The sequence below is a fragment of the Phymastichus coffea genome, unplaced genomic scaffold, assembly GCF_024137745.1.
Source record: "Phymastichus coffea isolate CEN01 unplaced genomic scaffold, Cenicafe_Pcof_1.1 PCOF00058, whole genome shotgun sequence".
NCBI lineage: Eukaryota > Metazoa > Arthropoda > Insecta > Hymenoptera > Eulophidae > Phymastichus > Phymastichus coffea.
Window position 1 is genome coordinate 1,580,713 of NW_026706869.1, and position 17,607 is coordinate 1,598,319.

Consider the following 17,607-nt stretch of genomic DNA (forward strand, 5'->3'; position numbering starts at 1 on the left):
TAAATTATGTAAGCACTAAAAACCTTCTCTTCTGTGGCACATACATTGGACAAAAAGTAGAGTAATAGAGAGAAAAAGAGCGAGAGTGAAGTAGATATTTGTCTTGTCGTTTCGCTTCCAGCGATGCACTTTCTTTAAGTGCAATATTATTTTTGCTTTGCCGTGCAGCCTCTTGCCATTTGGCTTTTGATTTTTTACCTCAGATTCATCCTTCAAAATATGGAATATTATTTTTTCAAGCATCATTTCTAACTCACGCTTTTTTTTCAATATATATAACGTTTTACTGACTATAGAAAAGTAGACACATATATTTTAGAGCAACGGCATTTTTAATAATCTGTACAAACGTTTACAAAAGGCGAGACAAACATTTCATATAAAAAATATATCTTTAACATTGATAAGCGTACTCTGGATCGTTCGGAATAGAAAAAATACAAAATGCATATTGGCTGTGATGTCGTGCAAACTCCCTACTCGTTGATGAACTTAGGAGCACGCTTCTCGACGAACGCCTTCATTCCTTCCTTTTGGTCAGCCTGCAATGTATACGATAAAATAATTAGTATATATAAATTAGTATTAATAAATAGTAGTATAATTAGTAGTAGAAATATGCATGCATATTTTCGTCTTTTGCTTAACTAAAGAATTATCCTAAGCCTAGTTTTTTTATCAATACAAAAATCTATATATTCACTCGAGAAATTCATGACAATGTTTATGTATTTTGTGTATTTTTAAGTCATTAACAATCGCCACATAATTATTATTTAAGATATGTTAAACGCCCGAACGGAGCATTTGGTTTAGTATCTGTCACCGAAGATGTGTGTAATGGAAAATGTAATTTTAATAGACGAGAGATGTCGGACCATTCTTAATGATAATTTAATGACGCCTATTTAAGTGAGTTGCACGTGTCGACTGCAGTGATGGCAAAAATGTGTGGGGAAAACCGAAGGTACACCGTCTTTCAACTAGCACTGCAGATATCGAGCTCTTTTACAAAATCCATTTGCACAGATTCTAAGCATTGTAAAGAATTTTGGTATACCTTGTAAATAATTTAGCCTATAAATAAATATTTTTCGAACAAAAGATGTAATTATTTTTTCGATACTCCGCGTGCAAAGTGCGTCTTTCCCGCACGTTTGGCAAAAAACGTGCGTTGAAAATCGCACTTTCCACACGTCGTATCAAAAAATACGGTACGACACATGTTCGGGAGAGTTTCTCGTCTCGTGTATCTTTCCACCCTCGCTTCGCTCGGGCGTAAACGCGCCACGAGACAAGAATCTACTTTCCCGCACTTGTGTCGTAATGTACTATTCAGCCTCGTGAGGGTATTGAAAGAGATCACACGAGGGTAAAATCACTTTCTCACACGCGTAAGTATCTAACTTTACTTTTCAACGCTCCGTGCGCGACGACATGACTTGATGCACATTCCAGTAACGAGCATGTTTAAAATTTCGTCTCACGCACGTCGTATCGAAAAATAAAGTTCGATGTATATATATGATAAAGTGATTTCACTCTTGTGTGGCCTCTTCATACACGAGCATCTGCACGAGGCTGAATTAGTACATTTTTTAACGGTGTGCAAGAGCGTTTTTGATGAAACGAGAGGTTTGCGACACGAGCCAGAGCCGAGTACTGTAACGAGATTCGTAAAAAAGCCTTTTTGCGTTAGTCAGAAAATATACTATTCTCCTATATGCATCGAAAAGTATTAAATTATGCCTTGTAATCGTAGAAAGACTTTTCTTATTGAATGAAAGTTTTTTGAATGCCATTTAACTTCTCTCATTTTTAATTCCAATAACTTTATTGATTCTTGCTAAAATTCTATTTTGTAAATAAGTAATTTTGAATTTTTGGCTTTTTCTTGCATAATAAATACAGGAAAATTCAAACAAAATTATTACTGACAGATATAGTAGCTATAGATAGGCTGTAATAGTTATTTTTTTTTTTAAATGATTTAGAATAGGAATAATATAACGTTGAAAATTAGCGGTACTCTATCTCGTAAATAATGAAATTACGGAAACCCAGATCAGTCTTATATATTGTGCTGTTAAAAATGAGCTGATCTCGACAACATTGATAAAATTTCTTAAAACTTATGCAAAGTATGATATAAATAACAAACAGGAAACAAATAACAATAATGAAAGTTGCTGCAGCGAGAAACGAGTTTGTTATTGTTACTATTATTTCAAGAACTACGTTTACGTAGAACGCTGCAGAGGTGTATTAGTTACTTGTATGCATTAGTCATTAACATACAGCCTTACCTCCCCTACCATATTCGGAATGGTAAGAGGAGAATCCGAACCACTAGATTCACGGTAACAATATGAATATTCATATTTATGAAAATTTTTCATATGTCCGCAACTCAAACCTACAACCTACTTTGGCTATCAATCAAATTTTTTGCACAAAAGTTATCATTTCGTCAAACTACTCCAAATAAATAGAAATGAAATTGGATTCATTATTCGCTAAGGTAACAAAATTTTCGCTCGATTTGCATTTAAAAAATCAAGTTATTCTGTTGTCAGAATGTCAAGACTGAGGAATAAGTGACACCAATAACCGTTCAGTCTCATGAAAAGTCCGATGCTGAGTGGCCTATTGCATATGCGTTTTTCAAATAAATAAAAATCTATTGTAGGCAATTCAAAATCAATTATACAGCAGTAGAAAACGTCAAAACTTACCAACGCAAAGGTGCCCCAAAACAGCCTTTTCTCATAGTCCAATCCTTGCTGCAAAGTGGTTTCATATGCTGAAAATAAAAGCGTCCATATGAATTATTTTAGCAAAGTCAAGAAGTAGCAAAAAAAAATATTCGTGAGTAGCATTTGGAGGAGTGAGAGAGCCGAGCTCAAGTGTTTCAGGCCACACCGGTTAAAAGCGCGAGTCGCGAAAGCTGACAGAACCTTCTTGACGAGGGTATTATAGTGGCAATAAGAGTAAGAAGGTAATAGCTGCTGACAGGGCTATAAGCAGGTATACGGCTGCCTCGTTTAAGTCTTCCCCCATCGCGTATTTTCTTTCACCGTGACACGTGTTGAGAGAATTGAGATGCCAATCTCTGTCTTTGGTTGAAGATTTTTGGTAAAGATAATACTTTCAAAGGATATTACGGTGATAGTTATATATTTTAATTTTGAAGCTGTCTGTTTACCAGAATTACAATATTTCTAAATTAGAAAATTTACCAGCAATGTTTCGACCTTTTCTTAGTTTTACTATTGAATGAGATTTCCAAATAAATTTACAAACTTCGTTCGCTAGTAAATTTTTTTATTATGACTTTCCTAGCCTTTTACTGGCCTATTTCAAAGTAAAATTTTTGACGGGTAAAAGTTATGATATTGTTTATCGCCGCATTAAAAAAAGTCTACTTCAGGATCATGTGCTCAGCGGTTGTCAAAATATTTTTGATTATTTATAAATAAAAATAATCTTGAAAGTTATGAAATGAGTTATTTTAGTTGTAAAATGTCTGTTACAAGTTTTATTAAATTTTCTAAAATATCATATTGTTTATCAACGTCTCAACGATGCATGTATCTAATCTTGAAACCTATTTGTCGATTTCTAGAAGAGACTTGGAATATTTATGCTCAGATGAGTATTCCCAAATCACAACCGCTGAGCAAGTGGTAATATTCCTACGAACGTTCTTTTGTGGCACATTCCAGACTATGACGATCAGCTTTTCAGGGGTAGGTTTCGAATTTTCTTGAAACTTGGTCTACATATTGTTTATATGGTACTGTATTCAAGTATGGGTTATTAGATTATTATAATAATTATATCAAAAGTTATAAAAAATTGAAAATTTTTGACGCCGATAAGTTGGTAAGTTTGATAGCAGTGCCGACGCGCGGTCGAGCGAGCGTCGAAGGGCCTGTGAGCGTCCACTATTATCGCTCACTGTGTCGCATCTAATGATCGCTCGATGAATTTAAAAACGGATTCTTAAAGATAAAATGTCAAGGAATTCAATAAAAACAGAATTTTTAAAATAAAAATAACACTTATTGAGATATGGGCAATTGTTTAAAAAAAATGTTAATAACTTTTGGAAAAATTTATATTAAAGTATTGTTCACTTTATATTTTCAAAATACACCCTTTTATGTGTAATTTCAAAAAAAATTCGCTTTGATAACTTAAATGGTTGCGGAGATATACATTTTTGAAAATTTTTTGTCAAAAATTTTCAATTGTTTATAACTTTTGATATAATTATTATAATCATCTAATAATCCATACTTAAATACACTACCATAGAAACAATACGTATACCAAGTTTCAAGAAAATCTGAAACCTACCCCTGAAAAGTTGATCGTCATAGTCTGGAATGTGCCTTGTATGTATAACATTGCATGGATGGTACATCGTATGTTCGGATCTCAAATAAATTTGTACGTGAAAAAAGCGTAGCACGCGTTATATTTGCTTGTAAGATCAAGTGTCGTGGTAGCGGTACGCATGCGAGTAGGCACGTAGTGGGGGCGGCGGGCGTCCTTCTATATATGTAATATACAATACATTGTCAAGTTAGGGCTTCTATGAACATTTTTTTTCTCACTACCACGTATTTGATATTAATGTTCTGATAAGTCAAATTGGAAGTCTTGAATAGCATCTATCACCCGAAAAAAGTTTCAGTTTTTTGTGAGTGAAATGTCCCCACCCCCTTACACACCTTTCAAAAAAGGTAAAACTGTCATGCGAGTAGGCTTCCGAGATTGTTTTAAGGGATAACATGCTAATTTCGGCTGATTAGATTCAGAAAATATTTTTCATGGTAGCAAACGTTTATTTTCGTACTACTTGACTGTCCCTTTTGCATCGCAAGTAGTGAAAGGTCGGTCGACTACCCTCAGCGAGAACGCAGGTAAACTCTCTGAGCAACTAAAACCTTCTTTAAAATTTGCATAAAAATAACAATAATAATAATAATACTTCTTTAAATAATCCCAAAACTGAGGAGAAAGTTAATATTAGAACTTCTCAACTGGATTAGCATGTTAAAATGATGTTACAAAAAATAACGATGTGCTTTCATAAATTATAAATTATATTGTTATTGAAAAACCAAGGCCGATTTTGCACCATCCCACTAAATGGCTTCTATAATTGGTTCTCATGAATATTAACAGCTCAAAATTGATCTTTAGAAAAAAATGTTTTTCTTTGACAATTCGTAACAGAGTTTTGTCCATCGAAGTGACGCATCTCTTAACTCTTAAGGTTTTAATTTTTTTCCGAATAAACGAAAGTTTATATTGATTTTTGGGAAAGACTATAGGAAACTAGATACTATGAGGAATATCCTCAAAAATTTTTTTTTCAATCTATTAGTAATTATTTCCTCTTTCTCACACACCTTTCAAGAAAGATAAAACTGTTATGCGAGTAGGCTTCAGAGACTGTTTTAAAATCAATTGTTAGAACACGATCAACGACAAGCAAGTGCATATAGTATAAATGAATTTCGATTACGTCTACGATACGTTTTTCGAACTTAAGAAACGGGTTGGTCGGTTGGTCGAATTAGTTTTTGGAACGAATGAGTTTCTCTGATGTGTCTTATGAAGTTCAAAACAATCGTGACGCAGCCGTATTCGAAATATACTATCTACTATATGCACTTACTTGCCGTTAATTGTGTACTAAAAATTGATTTTTAAATAAAAAATTTTAACTCGCTTCGCTCGGGCGTAAACGCCACACGAGACAAGAATCTACTTTCCCGCACTTGTATCGTAATGTACTATTCTGTACTTGTATTGTAACGTACTATTTCGCTCAGTGAAGCCGAAATTACCATGTTATCAATCGAACCGCGACCGGAAATAGAAGATAATGACACAAAGTCGGGAAAGTATCGGCGACTCCGTATCAGGTGTGAATTAACATCCGAGGCGACGCCGAGGCAATTAAACGCATGCTATGGGCTTGCCAATACCCTGGCCGTGTGAGCCAAAAAATAATATACGCATTACGGTCGGAAAAGTAATAGTTCACAGCATGTGAGAATGATAACCGAGGCGAGGCCGAGTCTCTGCAGTTAATCTATTATTCCATTATGAACTGAATTATAGAAATACGCCTACTTTAAGCATAAAATTTCAGATTGTTTACTATACAGCTTCCATTTATCCACCTCCATGTCACCGAAACGTCTCTCCGTTTCATCCGTCCCTAAAGGATTTTGCTAGAGAGCTGCTTAAACTTAATAAGCTGTGGCCTTGTGTACAAGCGTCTATTCGTTGATTTTATTTCCAGAAATATTTGCTCGTTAAAGTATACAATAAGTTAGAATGATTTTTTCTTATACCCCTTAACTGCTATGTGAGGTAGATTTACCCTAGACAATTTTTAACAATAAATAAAATTTTTTTTTTTTTTTCAACAATTTTTTTCAGTGTGTGTAACATTAAAAATTGTTAATCTGAATATTTTTTTTTGTAGTAAAAGGTTCGAAATATACTAGAAAAAATTTCCATAACAAAACATCTAAAATTCTCTGATTTATTCGATGTTTTTCGGGCTGGGGGAGATTTACCCCACCGAGCATTTACGTGGCCAAAATGAGGCGTGCAAGTTAAGGGATTCACATTTGTCTTTTACTAATGGATCTTTAATAGAACATTTTAGCTTATGATTCATAATTGACACGAATTTCGAGTTTATTTATTTTTTTCATTTTTAACGAAATGAATGTAAATCTATTAATTATTATAGTAGTTTGAAACTCGAGCTTTCATTACTCTAAAATATAAAAAATCAATTTTTCGTATCAGGCGCCCGGGAAGTGCGAATTTCCGCTCGGTAGCATGAACGGAAGTTTCACTTCTCGGCCTCTCTAGTACGAAATAGTACATTGCATATCAACAGAAGTAAATTATTGGCAAGTCTAGCTCGGCTTGCCACCCAAGGTTTCGCCTACAATTTAAACCACGCCTCAAATATGTTTTTTCAGACAATTACGTTCAAGTTTTTGATAAAGTTGCTGGATAGTCAAAAAATGATTTTTTTCCCTTGGAAACCTTCTGAGCCAAGTGTATGAAATATCTGAAATAAACTTGACTCAGAAGTATCTCAAGGAGAACAAATTATTTTTTGAATACCCAACAACTTTACTAAAGTTCAAACGAAATTATGAGCAGCTTGAAAGAAAGCACCAATATGCCTAATTAATTACGTCATATTACTATTAAATATTTAAACTTTATTATTTATATAATTAAATAATTACACTTTTAAAAGATAATTATAAAATGCAGAAAATGTAATTGAAAGTTTGCAATTAAAAAGTCGCCTTGAAATAAATGTCAGACAGTATCTCTCACCTTTGTTCACAGAGTCCTTAGCCATAGCCACAGCGACCTGCGAATGAGCAGCGATTTTTTCACCCAGCTTCACAGCCTCACTAACGAGTTGATCATCGGGCAGGACTTTGCTGACGAGTCCACTTTTTTCTGCATCTTGAGCGCTAAATTGTTGACCAGTCAATACAATTTCCATAGCTTTACTTTTGCCAATGGCACGCGTTAGACGTTGTGTGCCACCTGCACCGGGTATCGTGCCAATTGCTATCTCTGGTTGACCGAATTTGGCTTTTTCACCCGCATAGATAATGTCGCACATCATTGCCAACTCGCAACCTCCACCGAGCTGAAAAATGACGAAAATATATTAGGGGGTTGTAAACGTGATTGTTTTGACGTAGAAAGGATCGACATCAGCCTGAGTCAGGTTTTAAATTTTGGTTTTTGTATTGTTGAAGCGAAGGAAATTTCATGGGTGGTTGGAAAAGAAAATTTTGAAAATTAAACGTTGCCTCTTTTTTTTTCCTAAAGGCCCGAAAAATAAAAGAACTCAGTAGGTGTTTTCAAAACTCTTCAAAAGTCAAGAGAAACTCTTAACGGAGTCAAGTATTAAATACGTGTAGGAAGACAATGAGTTAGTTTTATGAACTGCTAAAAGTATTATTGACCAAAAATATAAGTAAGAGATAAAGAATATTTCATACAAAATAAAATTATTAAAGAATTCTAATTTATTTGTTTTAATATTTCAGGCTAAAGAGTATCTTCGTATAATGAATCTTAATTCTATTGCATAATCGGTAAATTGCGTATTCAAATTAATTTTTACAAATCAAAAATTAACGACAACGAAGGAAATGGAAAAGAAAAAGCAAATATACAAAAGCACAGGCTCAAGCAACGAATTGGCACGTCCAGTCAGGCAAATACAAAATAATCTAACGTCGAGAACTCAAAACGCTGAAGCGATGAGAGACAGAGCCCATTTGAAAAACCAATTTTGCTTTGTAGAAAATATTTGGGAGGAGTAGTCCGCGAAACGAGTGGGCGCTTGCCAAGAAAACGAAAATTCTAAGTGAGCGATGCTAATGACGCCTTTGAGGAGCGTGCTTCGCGACCCGCTCACAGGGATTAACATTTCCAGGTAGTTTGCGAGCAAAGATCCTACCATTTTTATGACACTCGAGGCTTTAACTGCTTAACTATGCACGTTGCTGTTAAACGCTTCTATTTCCCAAGATTTACCGACGAGTTATTGTAATCTCGAAATTGTCTATGCCTTTTCAATGTCACTTTTAGAGGAGTACGGCTTATAGGAGCAATATAACTTTCACTTTTTCACGTAAAATGAAAAACGAAAAAGAAATAAGAAATTTAACTAGCGCTATTCGTTTTTCTACTTCGCGTTATTTATTACATTAATCGGACCTTTCGACATGCTAATTATTTATGCATGCATAAATCACGCAGTTTTGGAAATACACAAAAACTACCGATATTCGTTGACGAATAATATTTCAATATGCACTCATAATTTCACAAAAATTATTAACTATTTACTTGTTAATCTATCTATTTATTTGTTAAACTATCAAATATTAATATTAACAAAAAAGTGATCAGAACGTAAGCTCGAACCTGGAACCTCTTATTTTCCAGGCTAAGCCTCTTCTGTTTGAGCTATTTTCTCAACTTACACTAAATATATTTACTTTTTCATTTATATTTTGTTTATGTGTATTACTTTATTTATAGTGTTAAGTCATACATGATACTTAAATAAAGTGATTAGCACAAACACAATATAAGTCTGAGAATTAATCATGTTCATGAAATATACTTTTGAAACTAGAGTTGAGAAAATAGCTTAGACGATAGAGAGTAAAATTATAGAGCAAGATATTTTGAGCTCGAGTCGTGATGGAGGTTTTATTTGTTAATATAAACATTTGAATTCATTGTGATGAATTGCCTTTAGAAATCAGTAATAATAGACAAGAAAATCAAGCTAATCATCACATGACAGACACCTCTGTTGAAAATGAGGAAAGTATTCATGAAAATATTGAAGCTATGATTAATTATTTAGACCACGATTTATTCATACAGAATATTGCTCAAATATATTTAAAATTAGAAAGTGAATTTTTGATTCCTGCAATAAATTTTGAATACATTAATAATGCAATTAATGATATTTACAACCATGGGCAAGAAATTATGTTAAAAAAAGTAAAAGAATCTTTAGAAAGAGATAATTTTCGCTCCGATAAAATAGAATAGATTTCAAAATTGATATTGGATCATCATTCAATGAATGAGATACATAAAAGTTTAGACGCTAATTATTCGCATAAATCTTATTATAAAAATAGATTTGATTATGTTCAACCATTTTTCATTAAAATTGATAAAGATAAAAATAAATATTTTACCTACGTTGCCATTAGAAATACTTTAAAGAGTATTTTTAAAGATAAATCCGTCAAATACGAATTGCAATTTACGCACAATCTTTGTGACAACGATTTATTGGTAGGCATAAGAGATGGAACCGTTTATATTTTAAAAATATTTATATTTTTTAAGGAAAATCCAAAGTCTCTTAAAATTCAACTATACCAAGATAGTTTTGAAACTATAAATCCTATTGGTTTGACAAAGAAAAAACATAAATTATAAACCGTGTATATGACAATATTTCATTTATCAGACCATTTCCGGAGCCACATAAATAATATAAAGCTTGTGGCTTTGTGTAAAGAAATTAATTTTAATCATGAAAAAATTTATGGAAAAATTGTTGATGATTTAAAAATCATTGAAAATGATAGTATCAAAATTGGAACAAAACTTTTGAAAGGTTCCCTCGTTTGTATTAGTGGTGATAATTAAGGTACTAATAGTTTGGGTGGCTTCATGGAAAATTTTTTCACGTCAAAATATTAGTGTAGCTTCTGTTCTATTACAAATAATGAATTTTATTCTTAAATTTTTTACGTTATTAGATTAGATTAAAATCACAGAATGTTTGTTTAACTCTGCCTACAATACTCTTGATTTTATTCAAGCATGAAAATTAATATTAATGTAAACAACAGCTTACGTAAAATTACGCACGTAGCGCGCTTGACGTTCGATACTAGTAATTTTAAATAAGCTTATTTTCTTAGCAAACGAATTCATTAAAACTTAAAAAGCAATCTTACAGCATATCCATTAACAGCAGCAATAGTAGGTTTTCTAGCTTTAGCAACGCCATTCCAGTGTTCAAGGAAGCTCTTCTGTACATTGTGTGCATATGTGTTATCAGCCATCTCTTTGATATCGGCACCAGCAGCGAAAGCCTTACCCTGACCGGTGATAACAACAGCACCGACGCTCTTGTCGCTGTCAAATTTTTCAATTGCATCGTTCAGTTCGGTCATTAACTGAGCACACAGCGCGTTCAAGGCTTTTGGTCGGTTCAGTACGATGAGGCCGACATTTTCTTTTTCACCGGTCTTTTCTACTTTGATAAACTCATAGGAGACTGGCGATGTTATCGCTGTGAAATTAAAATGTTATGTTATTTTTTTGCTTGATCGTGTAATTAATTTTAAGGCTTGCGTTCAATTCGATTTTAGAAAAACGTAGGGCACTGCTAAATTAGAATATTGAGTTTGATAATAAAATTCAGTAATATTATTTTTCTTTTGAAAAAATTTAGGAAAAAACAAAAGACGAAGTTATATTTGCTTCATCACGTTAATGAGGCCGAATATGTTACATTTTTTCATATTTGAGTCTATTTGCAATTTTTTGAAACAAAATGAGCTGGCCTACAAATATAAAGATACAATCCCCTTTAAATTATAATTAAGATTTTTATAAGTAGATTCACGTATGGCTTTTTAAAATATTAAATTTTTTAACAAAACAAACATCAATGAGATGGGCTGATATGGAGATGTCAGACGTCTAACGAGATTGTCGGGGGTGACAAAACTAATTGCTTTTTAATGCGCAATTCGATTTGTTATCGGTATTCTTACTTATGAATATTCTTTATCAATACTATTCGATTTTTTTACCATTACGGCTTGTTGCTTTTAAGTACGCATTAATTTCATTAAATGATACCTTTTCATAATATTAAAAACTTAATTTAAATAAAATTAAAATAAATTTTCAAAAAATTAAATTGAGACATCGATGCAACCTATAGGGAATGATAGAATTCATCGGTCTTTCACAATCCGAAAGACTAATATCCTGCGAATTCCGAGATTACGTTTTATGCAACATGACCATTTTTTTTATTTGTTTGGCAATGTGATCGATAATCTATTTGAAGTGACTGTTTGTTACGTGTTAAAAAAGGTGAAAAGTTAAAAATCCATTTATAATCCCGTTTATAAAAGCGAGCATGCGAATTAAACTCGAATCATCTTGAATTGAACGTGATTACGTTAAAACAGCCCCTCATTGGTCCATCAAAATTCGATTCGATTCGAGTCGAGCTCGAGTTTCGAATTCAAGTTAAAGAGAAATCGAGTATATCAAAATAATTAAAACAAATGGGAAGTTAACTTCATGCAAACAAAAAGTATATTGATATCGTAGTGAAAGATATCAATAATTTAAAAATTATCGATGGTATAGACAATGGTATAGATACTCATCTATAAATTACATTAAACATTCAAACATAGTAAATGGCACTTGTTACACGCGCGCGTTGTGCGCTGATAAACTGGCTAGTATTGATCTAAGAGTGTTCAACTTTTGGAATTTTTTTTTATTATCTTAATTGCATAGAAATTTTGAGTTCTGTTATCCTTGTCAATCACGCGCAGTTTTCCTATAATTTTTTCAATTTCATTTTTGTTGATTTCCCGCTAAGTTGTTTTATCCTGCCAGTGTAAAAGCTGTACGGATAGGAATGACTTATTTTGTCAATAACCAAAAATTTTAAATACTCCAATATTTACGTGGCATAAAAAAGCCACTTCTTACTAATAGTTCACCTTAACGATTATTTAAAAAAAAAACCTATTCCTATTAATACAGCTTTTATTATTTTGGGAGTGTGCCTTACAATAATAAAAGTATACATATCTATGTTTTTCAGGTGTATGTATCGCTGTAGTGAGAAATAATATTTATTCTTTAACGGATGGTTATAATCATATTATGATTGGCTGCGTGTGATTTGTGTTAACGATTGAACATGTACGTAGAAACAGTATTTAAATGCCACGCAGATACAATTATCGACAATCTGTAGATCAACAACTTTGGCAATTTTTTTATTAATTACAAAGAAATTGCGCGGGATTCGTAATCGGTTTTCCTAAGCTTACTAACGACACGCAGTTTTTCTATAATTTTTTTGAAACGATTACTATAGATTTCTCGCTGATTCCTTAATCCTAACGAAAAATAATTTCAATTTTGAATTTCGTCGTATGTTGACGAGCCCATCCAGTGTATAGACTACAGCTCAGATTGAAAACAGACTTGTGAATCTGACGCCCAAAAAATTTTTTTAAACATATTTTTGAGTTTTTATGAGCTAAAACGTTTTCTCCCTTTTTCCGGATTAAGTCTCCGCTTGAAAAGTTATTTCCGGATTTTTCGTTTTTAAGAAAATTGCGAAAAAAATCAGGCGTTTGGACAGCGCGCAATATGCATTAAACATTTTTTTCCTGTTTAAAAAGAAATAATATCGATAGTGGATGATAGCTCATTATTCCCGGATTACGAAACAATTTTGCTTTACCTCATAGTAGTAAAAAGAATACGATTGGTAAGGCAGAAGCGTTTCGTCCAGGTAATACCGACTGGACTCGTCAGTGATGCTCGACGGCAGATAACATCTGCCTCACGCTCGGAGTGATCAGGCCGCAATGAGGACTTATATATTCAACAAGCGAATTTTCTATTATACTTGCAGATGGCCGACACCATTTGGTAAAAAATGGGTGGACCACGAGACTGCCGAAATCACTTCGCTTGGCTCGCAGAAGTTTTGAAATTCCAAGTGAATGAGAGGCTACGTTCAAAATGTCAGGTCGAAGCCAACAGCTTATTTTTACAGGTTTATCGTTATGAAAATTTGAAAAGGATGAATACATTGAAAACAATGGAGATAATGAAAAAGCAGAATACATCTATTATGAAAACCATGCGAGAATCGGACAATCGTTCTGTTATAAGGTATCGTGCATTTGCTCGTATGAAATGCCGAAAGAATTATTAAATTCATAAGCTATAACGAACTGATTAAAATAGCCTTGTATTAAAACAATGAACAAAATAAAAAATTACAAAATAAAAATTAATTCTAAAATACCATCCCCTGCTAATTCCCAATCAAACTCCTTCTATTTGACACTAATATCTTTATTGCTTTATGTTAATATGTATTTTGCGACCGAGCAATTTTCTTATTTCTTGCATATTAGTTATTAAAAATTCTAAAAATAGATCCTACTGATAGTTATGCATATATTATAATCACGTTTTTTCTTAAGAGTCACTTAGAATAATGGCACACTGCTGATACATTGCGGCACTTTAGGTCATAAATGATTACCTTACCTCAAATATAGATCAATGCGATATTATTTGTTTTGATAGAATGCACTGATTCTGAGAAGTTTGATAAAATTTAGTAAGAGCTGTTTAATATATGAATACTTAACATTTTGAACATTCTTGCAAATATTGAAAGATATTCTTATTAAAAAATTATTTAATTTTACTACGTATTGATCCTCGTGTATAATCTAGTCAGGAATCTAATGCTGCCAGGTTCTTCGCGTTATGATAATAAGGAAAAAGTAACGAGCAAATAACTAAAAGAATCGTTTTTCCATGTTTTGATTATTAATAAACAATATCCTGACACCTCTCATCGCCTACGTTTATCTCCCATTGTCTACACTTCGCGCGACGAAAAAGGGGATTACCGGGGGAGATTAGATCCAATCATTTTGTCATACCAACATGACTGAACTTGTATGCGTTTAGACATAGTACACATTTGTAAGACTATTTTAATACCTAGAGTGATTATTATGAAAGCTAAGGCTTCTTATATACCGCATACATTTTTATTTGTTCATTTGAAATTCAGATCCATATTATAAATCTTTCAGTCGCATATTCTTTTGAAGAGTGCGATGACATTTTTTTGATTATGTTATTGGTTATTAAATTCTAACTAATAATGATTATATCGATTAAAATAACTTAATTCTGTTGTAACGAATAATGTGACGAAAATCAAAGTAGTTCAGTTATAGTAACTACTGAATATAAAAACGACTCGCCTATCGTGTACAAACCACTCTTACAAAATATTTAGATAGCATTGATCTTCAGCCGAGTGCACCAAGTACTGTCGTTATAGTTTTGTCACGTATCGATTGATTTTCTACATACGGTTGTTTCAATAAGTCGTTAATTTTTTTTCTTTTTTATTGTGCTGTGTGTATGTGCAAGAATTTTTTAATACTTCATTGAAGCATAAATAATTAACTATTTGTTCAAAACTAAATTGTTGATAATTCTCAAAGTTGTTTAGTACTTCGAATATTGCTTGAACAAAATTGTATTTACTATAACTATGAAAAATTATCTAACGTATTAAATAATCGGAAGGAGCTATTGGTAACTCTGAAAGATTTTAGTGTCGTCAAACTGGTTATGTTACTATCTGATTTATTCTTAACTTTGGTGATAGGTTTGCGTCTAAAACATTCAAGATTTCCATTATTGATCGATCGAATTCAAATTAAATGATAGATACCGCAATTGTAAATTAGATAAATTTTCAAAAGCTTCCATATTTCTAGCATTCTATAACCTATAAAATTGTTCAGTTAATATTCGTCAGAAAATGACAGTACAACAATTTCATATAACTTGTTGCTATCCAACAATGTTGACAAACAATGGTATGAAAAGACTGTAATTAAACTACGAACGCATGGCCATATATCGCACAGAAGATCACATTAAACGTTACATCACAGTGCAAACGAATGTAAACCTGGGTATGAATAAAATGAAACTCACTGGAGTAAAATTTTGGTGCTTCGGTAGTATTTTTGACAAGGTTGAACACACGTCCAGCGAAAAGTCGGCTGATCCCTGGGTTCACCATATTCACCATATCTTTCAAATATTAGAAATATTTTCTTCAACACAACACTCGCACACACGTCCGCAGTTTTGATGAAAGCAGTAAAGATTAAAGTTAAGATATATAGTAAGCGAGAGCGTGAGTGCAGCCGGTATCCGAGGCGGTGGCTCCGCCACAATATGGCCCACATGTAATCAAGAACTGCTGAATAATACGCAGCTATCGTACGCAGATTTTGAAAAAGAAAAACTTTAAGCGTATATACGCTGTAAAGGCGATGCTTCGAAAACTATTGTTTTTATAAACATTAATGGTACATTTATCATGGAAAGTTAATAAAAATTAAAGTTGATTTATGTAAATATCCAACCTTAAATCTTGATACAATCAGCTCATACGCTCATACTCATTACAACAATTTAATCTTATTTATATGTAATCAATATTCATTTAGAATAGTTTTCTTGTTACACATTAAAAATTCCTTCTCGATTAAAAGTTTCAAATGAGCCATCAACATTACTTTGACAATTTTGATGAAAAGTAGCAATAAAAATTTTTAGATATGTAAGAAAAAGAGTTTTCGACACTCCGTGCGGAAAGTGCGTTTTTTCCGCACGCTCGGCAAAAAACGTGCGTTAAAAATCACACTTCCCATACGTCGTATCAAAAAATACGGTACGGCACATGTTTGGGAAAGAGTTTCTCGTCTCGTGTATCTTTCCACCCTCGCTTCGCTCGGGCGTAAACGCCACACGAGACAAGAATCTACTTTCCCGCATTTGTATCGTAATGTATGTACTATTCTGAGCGACGAACCTGCTGATATACTTCATTTAAAGAAACACGAATAAGTAAACAAAGTTTAGAAAAACAAAATTATATATTATCTCGCAAAAATAAAGATAATAATATTGGAACTCATTTAGCAGGGTAACTTTACGATTCTCCGAGTCGTCGTTAATGACTAGAAAGCCATACTGCGAAGTCCTTTAGTACCTGACACCGCAGGTTATAAATTATCGCACCAATACTAATTATTGCTCCATGCAATTGGCGTCGACTTATACTTGCCGACGACGTTTGGGAATCCCTAAAGATTTATGAGCGCTATTATTCCATCCAGCCCAATAAAATTAACTCTTGTCGGGGTTTCCTTAGAAAATAACTCCTGACGTTTTGACTCGAGACAAAATTAGCAATAATGAAATAATACTTAATGATCTTTAATGGCCTTTATGGTGAACCCACCCCAGTATAACTTAAAGTATAATAAAATAATGACTCCTGTGCTAAACACATTATTTGAAATTCTTAATTGTATTGCTGTTGATTTTAAATTAACAAATTCGAATGTTTTTAACACAATTAGAGACGAGTGATTACATTTTTGTATTTTCTTGAAGCTAAGTTGCAAGCCTGTAAAATTTTTCATCGCTGAGACTGACTTTTTGCAGTTTAACAAGCATTGTTCTTGATTGCTTGGAGAGAGGAAGTTTTGTTTTCGATATTTAAAAAAATATTTTAGTTTTGCTATAATTTTGTTGTTGTTTTAGTCATTGTATGCTTTAATCTTCTTTTTTGGTAAGATCTATACCTACTGTAAATAAAGACAAATTTTTTCATGTAATATTCATTAGAAATTATAGAAAGTAGACAGTCATTTTTTATGATTTCTGCCCATGGGGATGAGGGTGTGTGTATTGTCAATCGGTATGATTTCTACTCAACAGATCTCAATAAAACTTTTTTGTTTTTATCGAAATCCTTCAAAGTACGTGAAAAAACTATTTTGAAGCTGGTGTAGTAGAAAAAATTTTATAGTTATTTTTCAAAATCCAAAAAGTTGTTAAATTAAGATTTTTTGCATGCGAACTGTAAAGGTTCACCATATTTCCGGAAATAAATTTATTTGAAAGAAATTAGCTAGATGCATTGAATATCTATAAAACGTTGTTGTGGCTTGTTATAAAATTCAAAAATGCAGCCACATATTCTGGTAGAATGCTTTCTTCGAGAAAAATACATTTTACTAATTATGAAAAAAATTCTTGTTAAAGTAAATTTTACTTTATCAGTTAATTATTTTTCTATTTTTATTA

General features: G+C 32.7%; 1 protein-coding gene across 1 annotated transcript; it reads right to left on the minus strand.

Annotated features, from left to right (window-relative positions):
* Window positions 1–319: 319 nt before the first annotated feature.
* LOC131666345 (probable enoyl-CoA hydratase, mitochondrial) lies at window positions 320–15,625 on the minus strand. Its single transcript, XM_058938946.1, has 5 exons — window positions 15,439–15,625; window positions 10,581–10,918; window positions 7,393–7,717; window positions 2,736–2,803; window positions 320–542 (listed from the first exon to the last, which is right to left on the minus strand). The coding sequence occupies exons 1-5, from the start codon at window positions 15,533–15,535 to the stop codon at window positions 477–479; spliced, it is 894 nt and encodes a 297-aa protein (XP_058794929.1). The 5' UTR covers window positions 15,536–15,625; the 3' UTR covers window positions 320–476.
* Window positions 15,626–17,607: the final 1,982 nt, after the last annotated feature.

Excerpts from the sequence above, each read along its gene's own strand:
- LOC131666345 (XM_058938946.1), bottom strand. The coding sequence starts at position 15,535 with ATGGTGAATATGGTGAACCCAGGGATCAGCCGACTTTTCGCTGGACGT. Across the intron at positions 10,919-15,438 it reads AGCACCAAAATTTTACTCCA|CGATAACATCGCCAGTCTCC; the intron begins GTGAGTTTCATT and ends TTAATTTCACAG. Across the intron at positions 2,804-7,392 it reads TAAGGACTCTGTGAACAAAG|CATATGAAACCACTTTGCAG; the intron begins GTGAGAGATACT and ends TTTTATTTTCAG.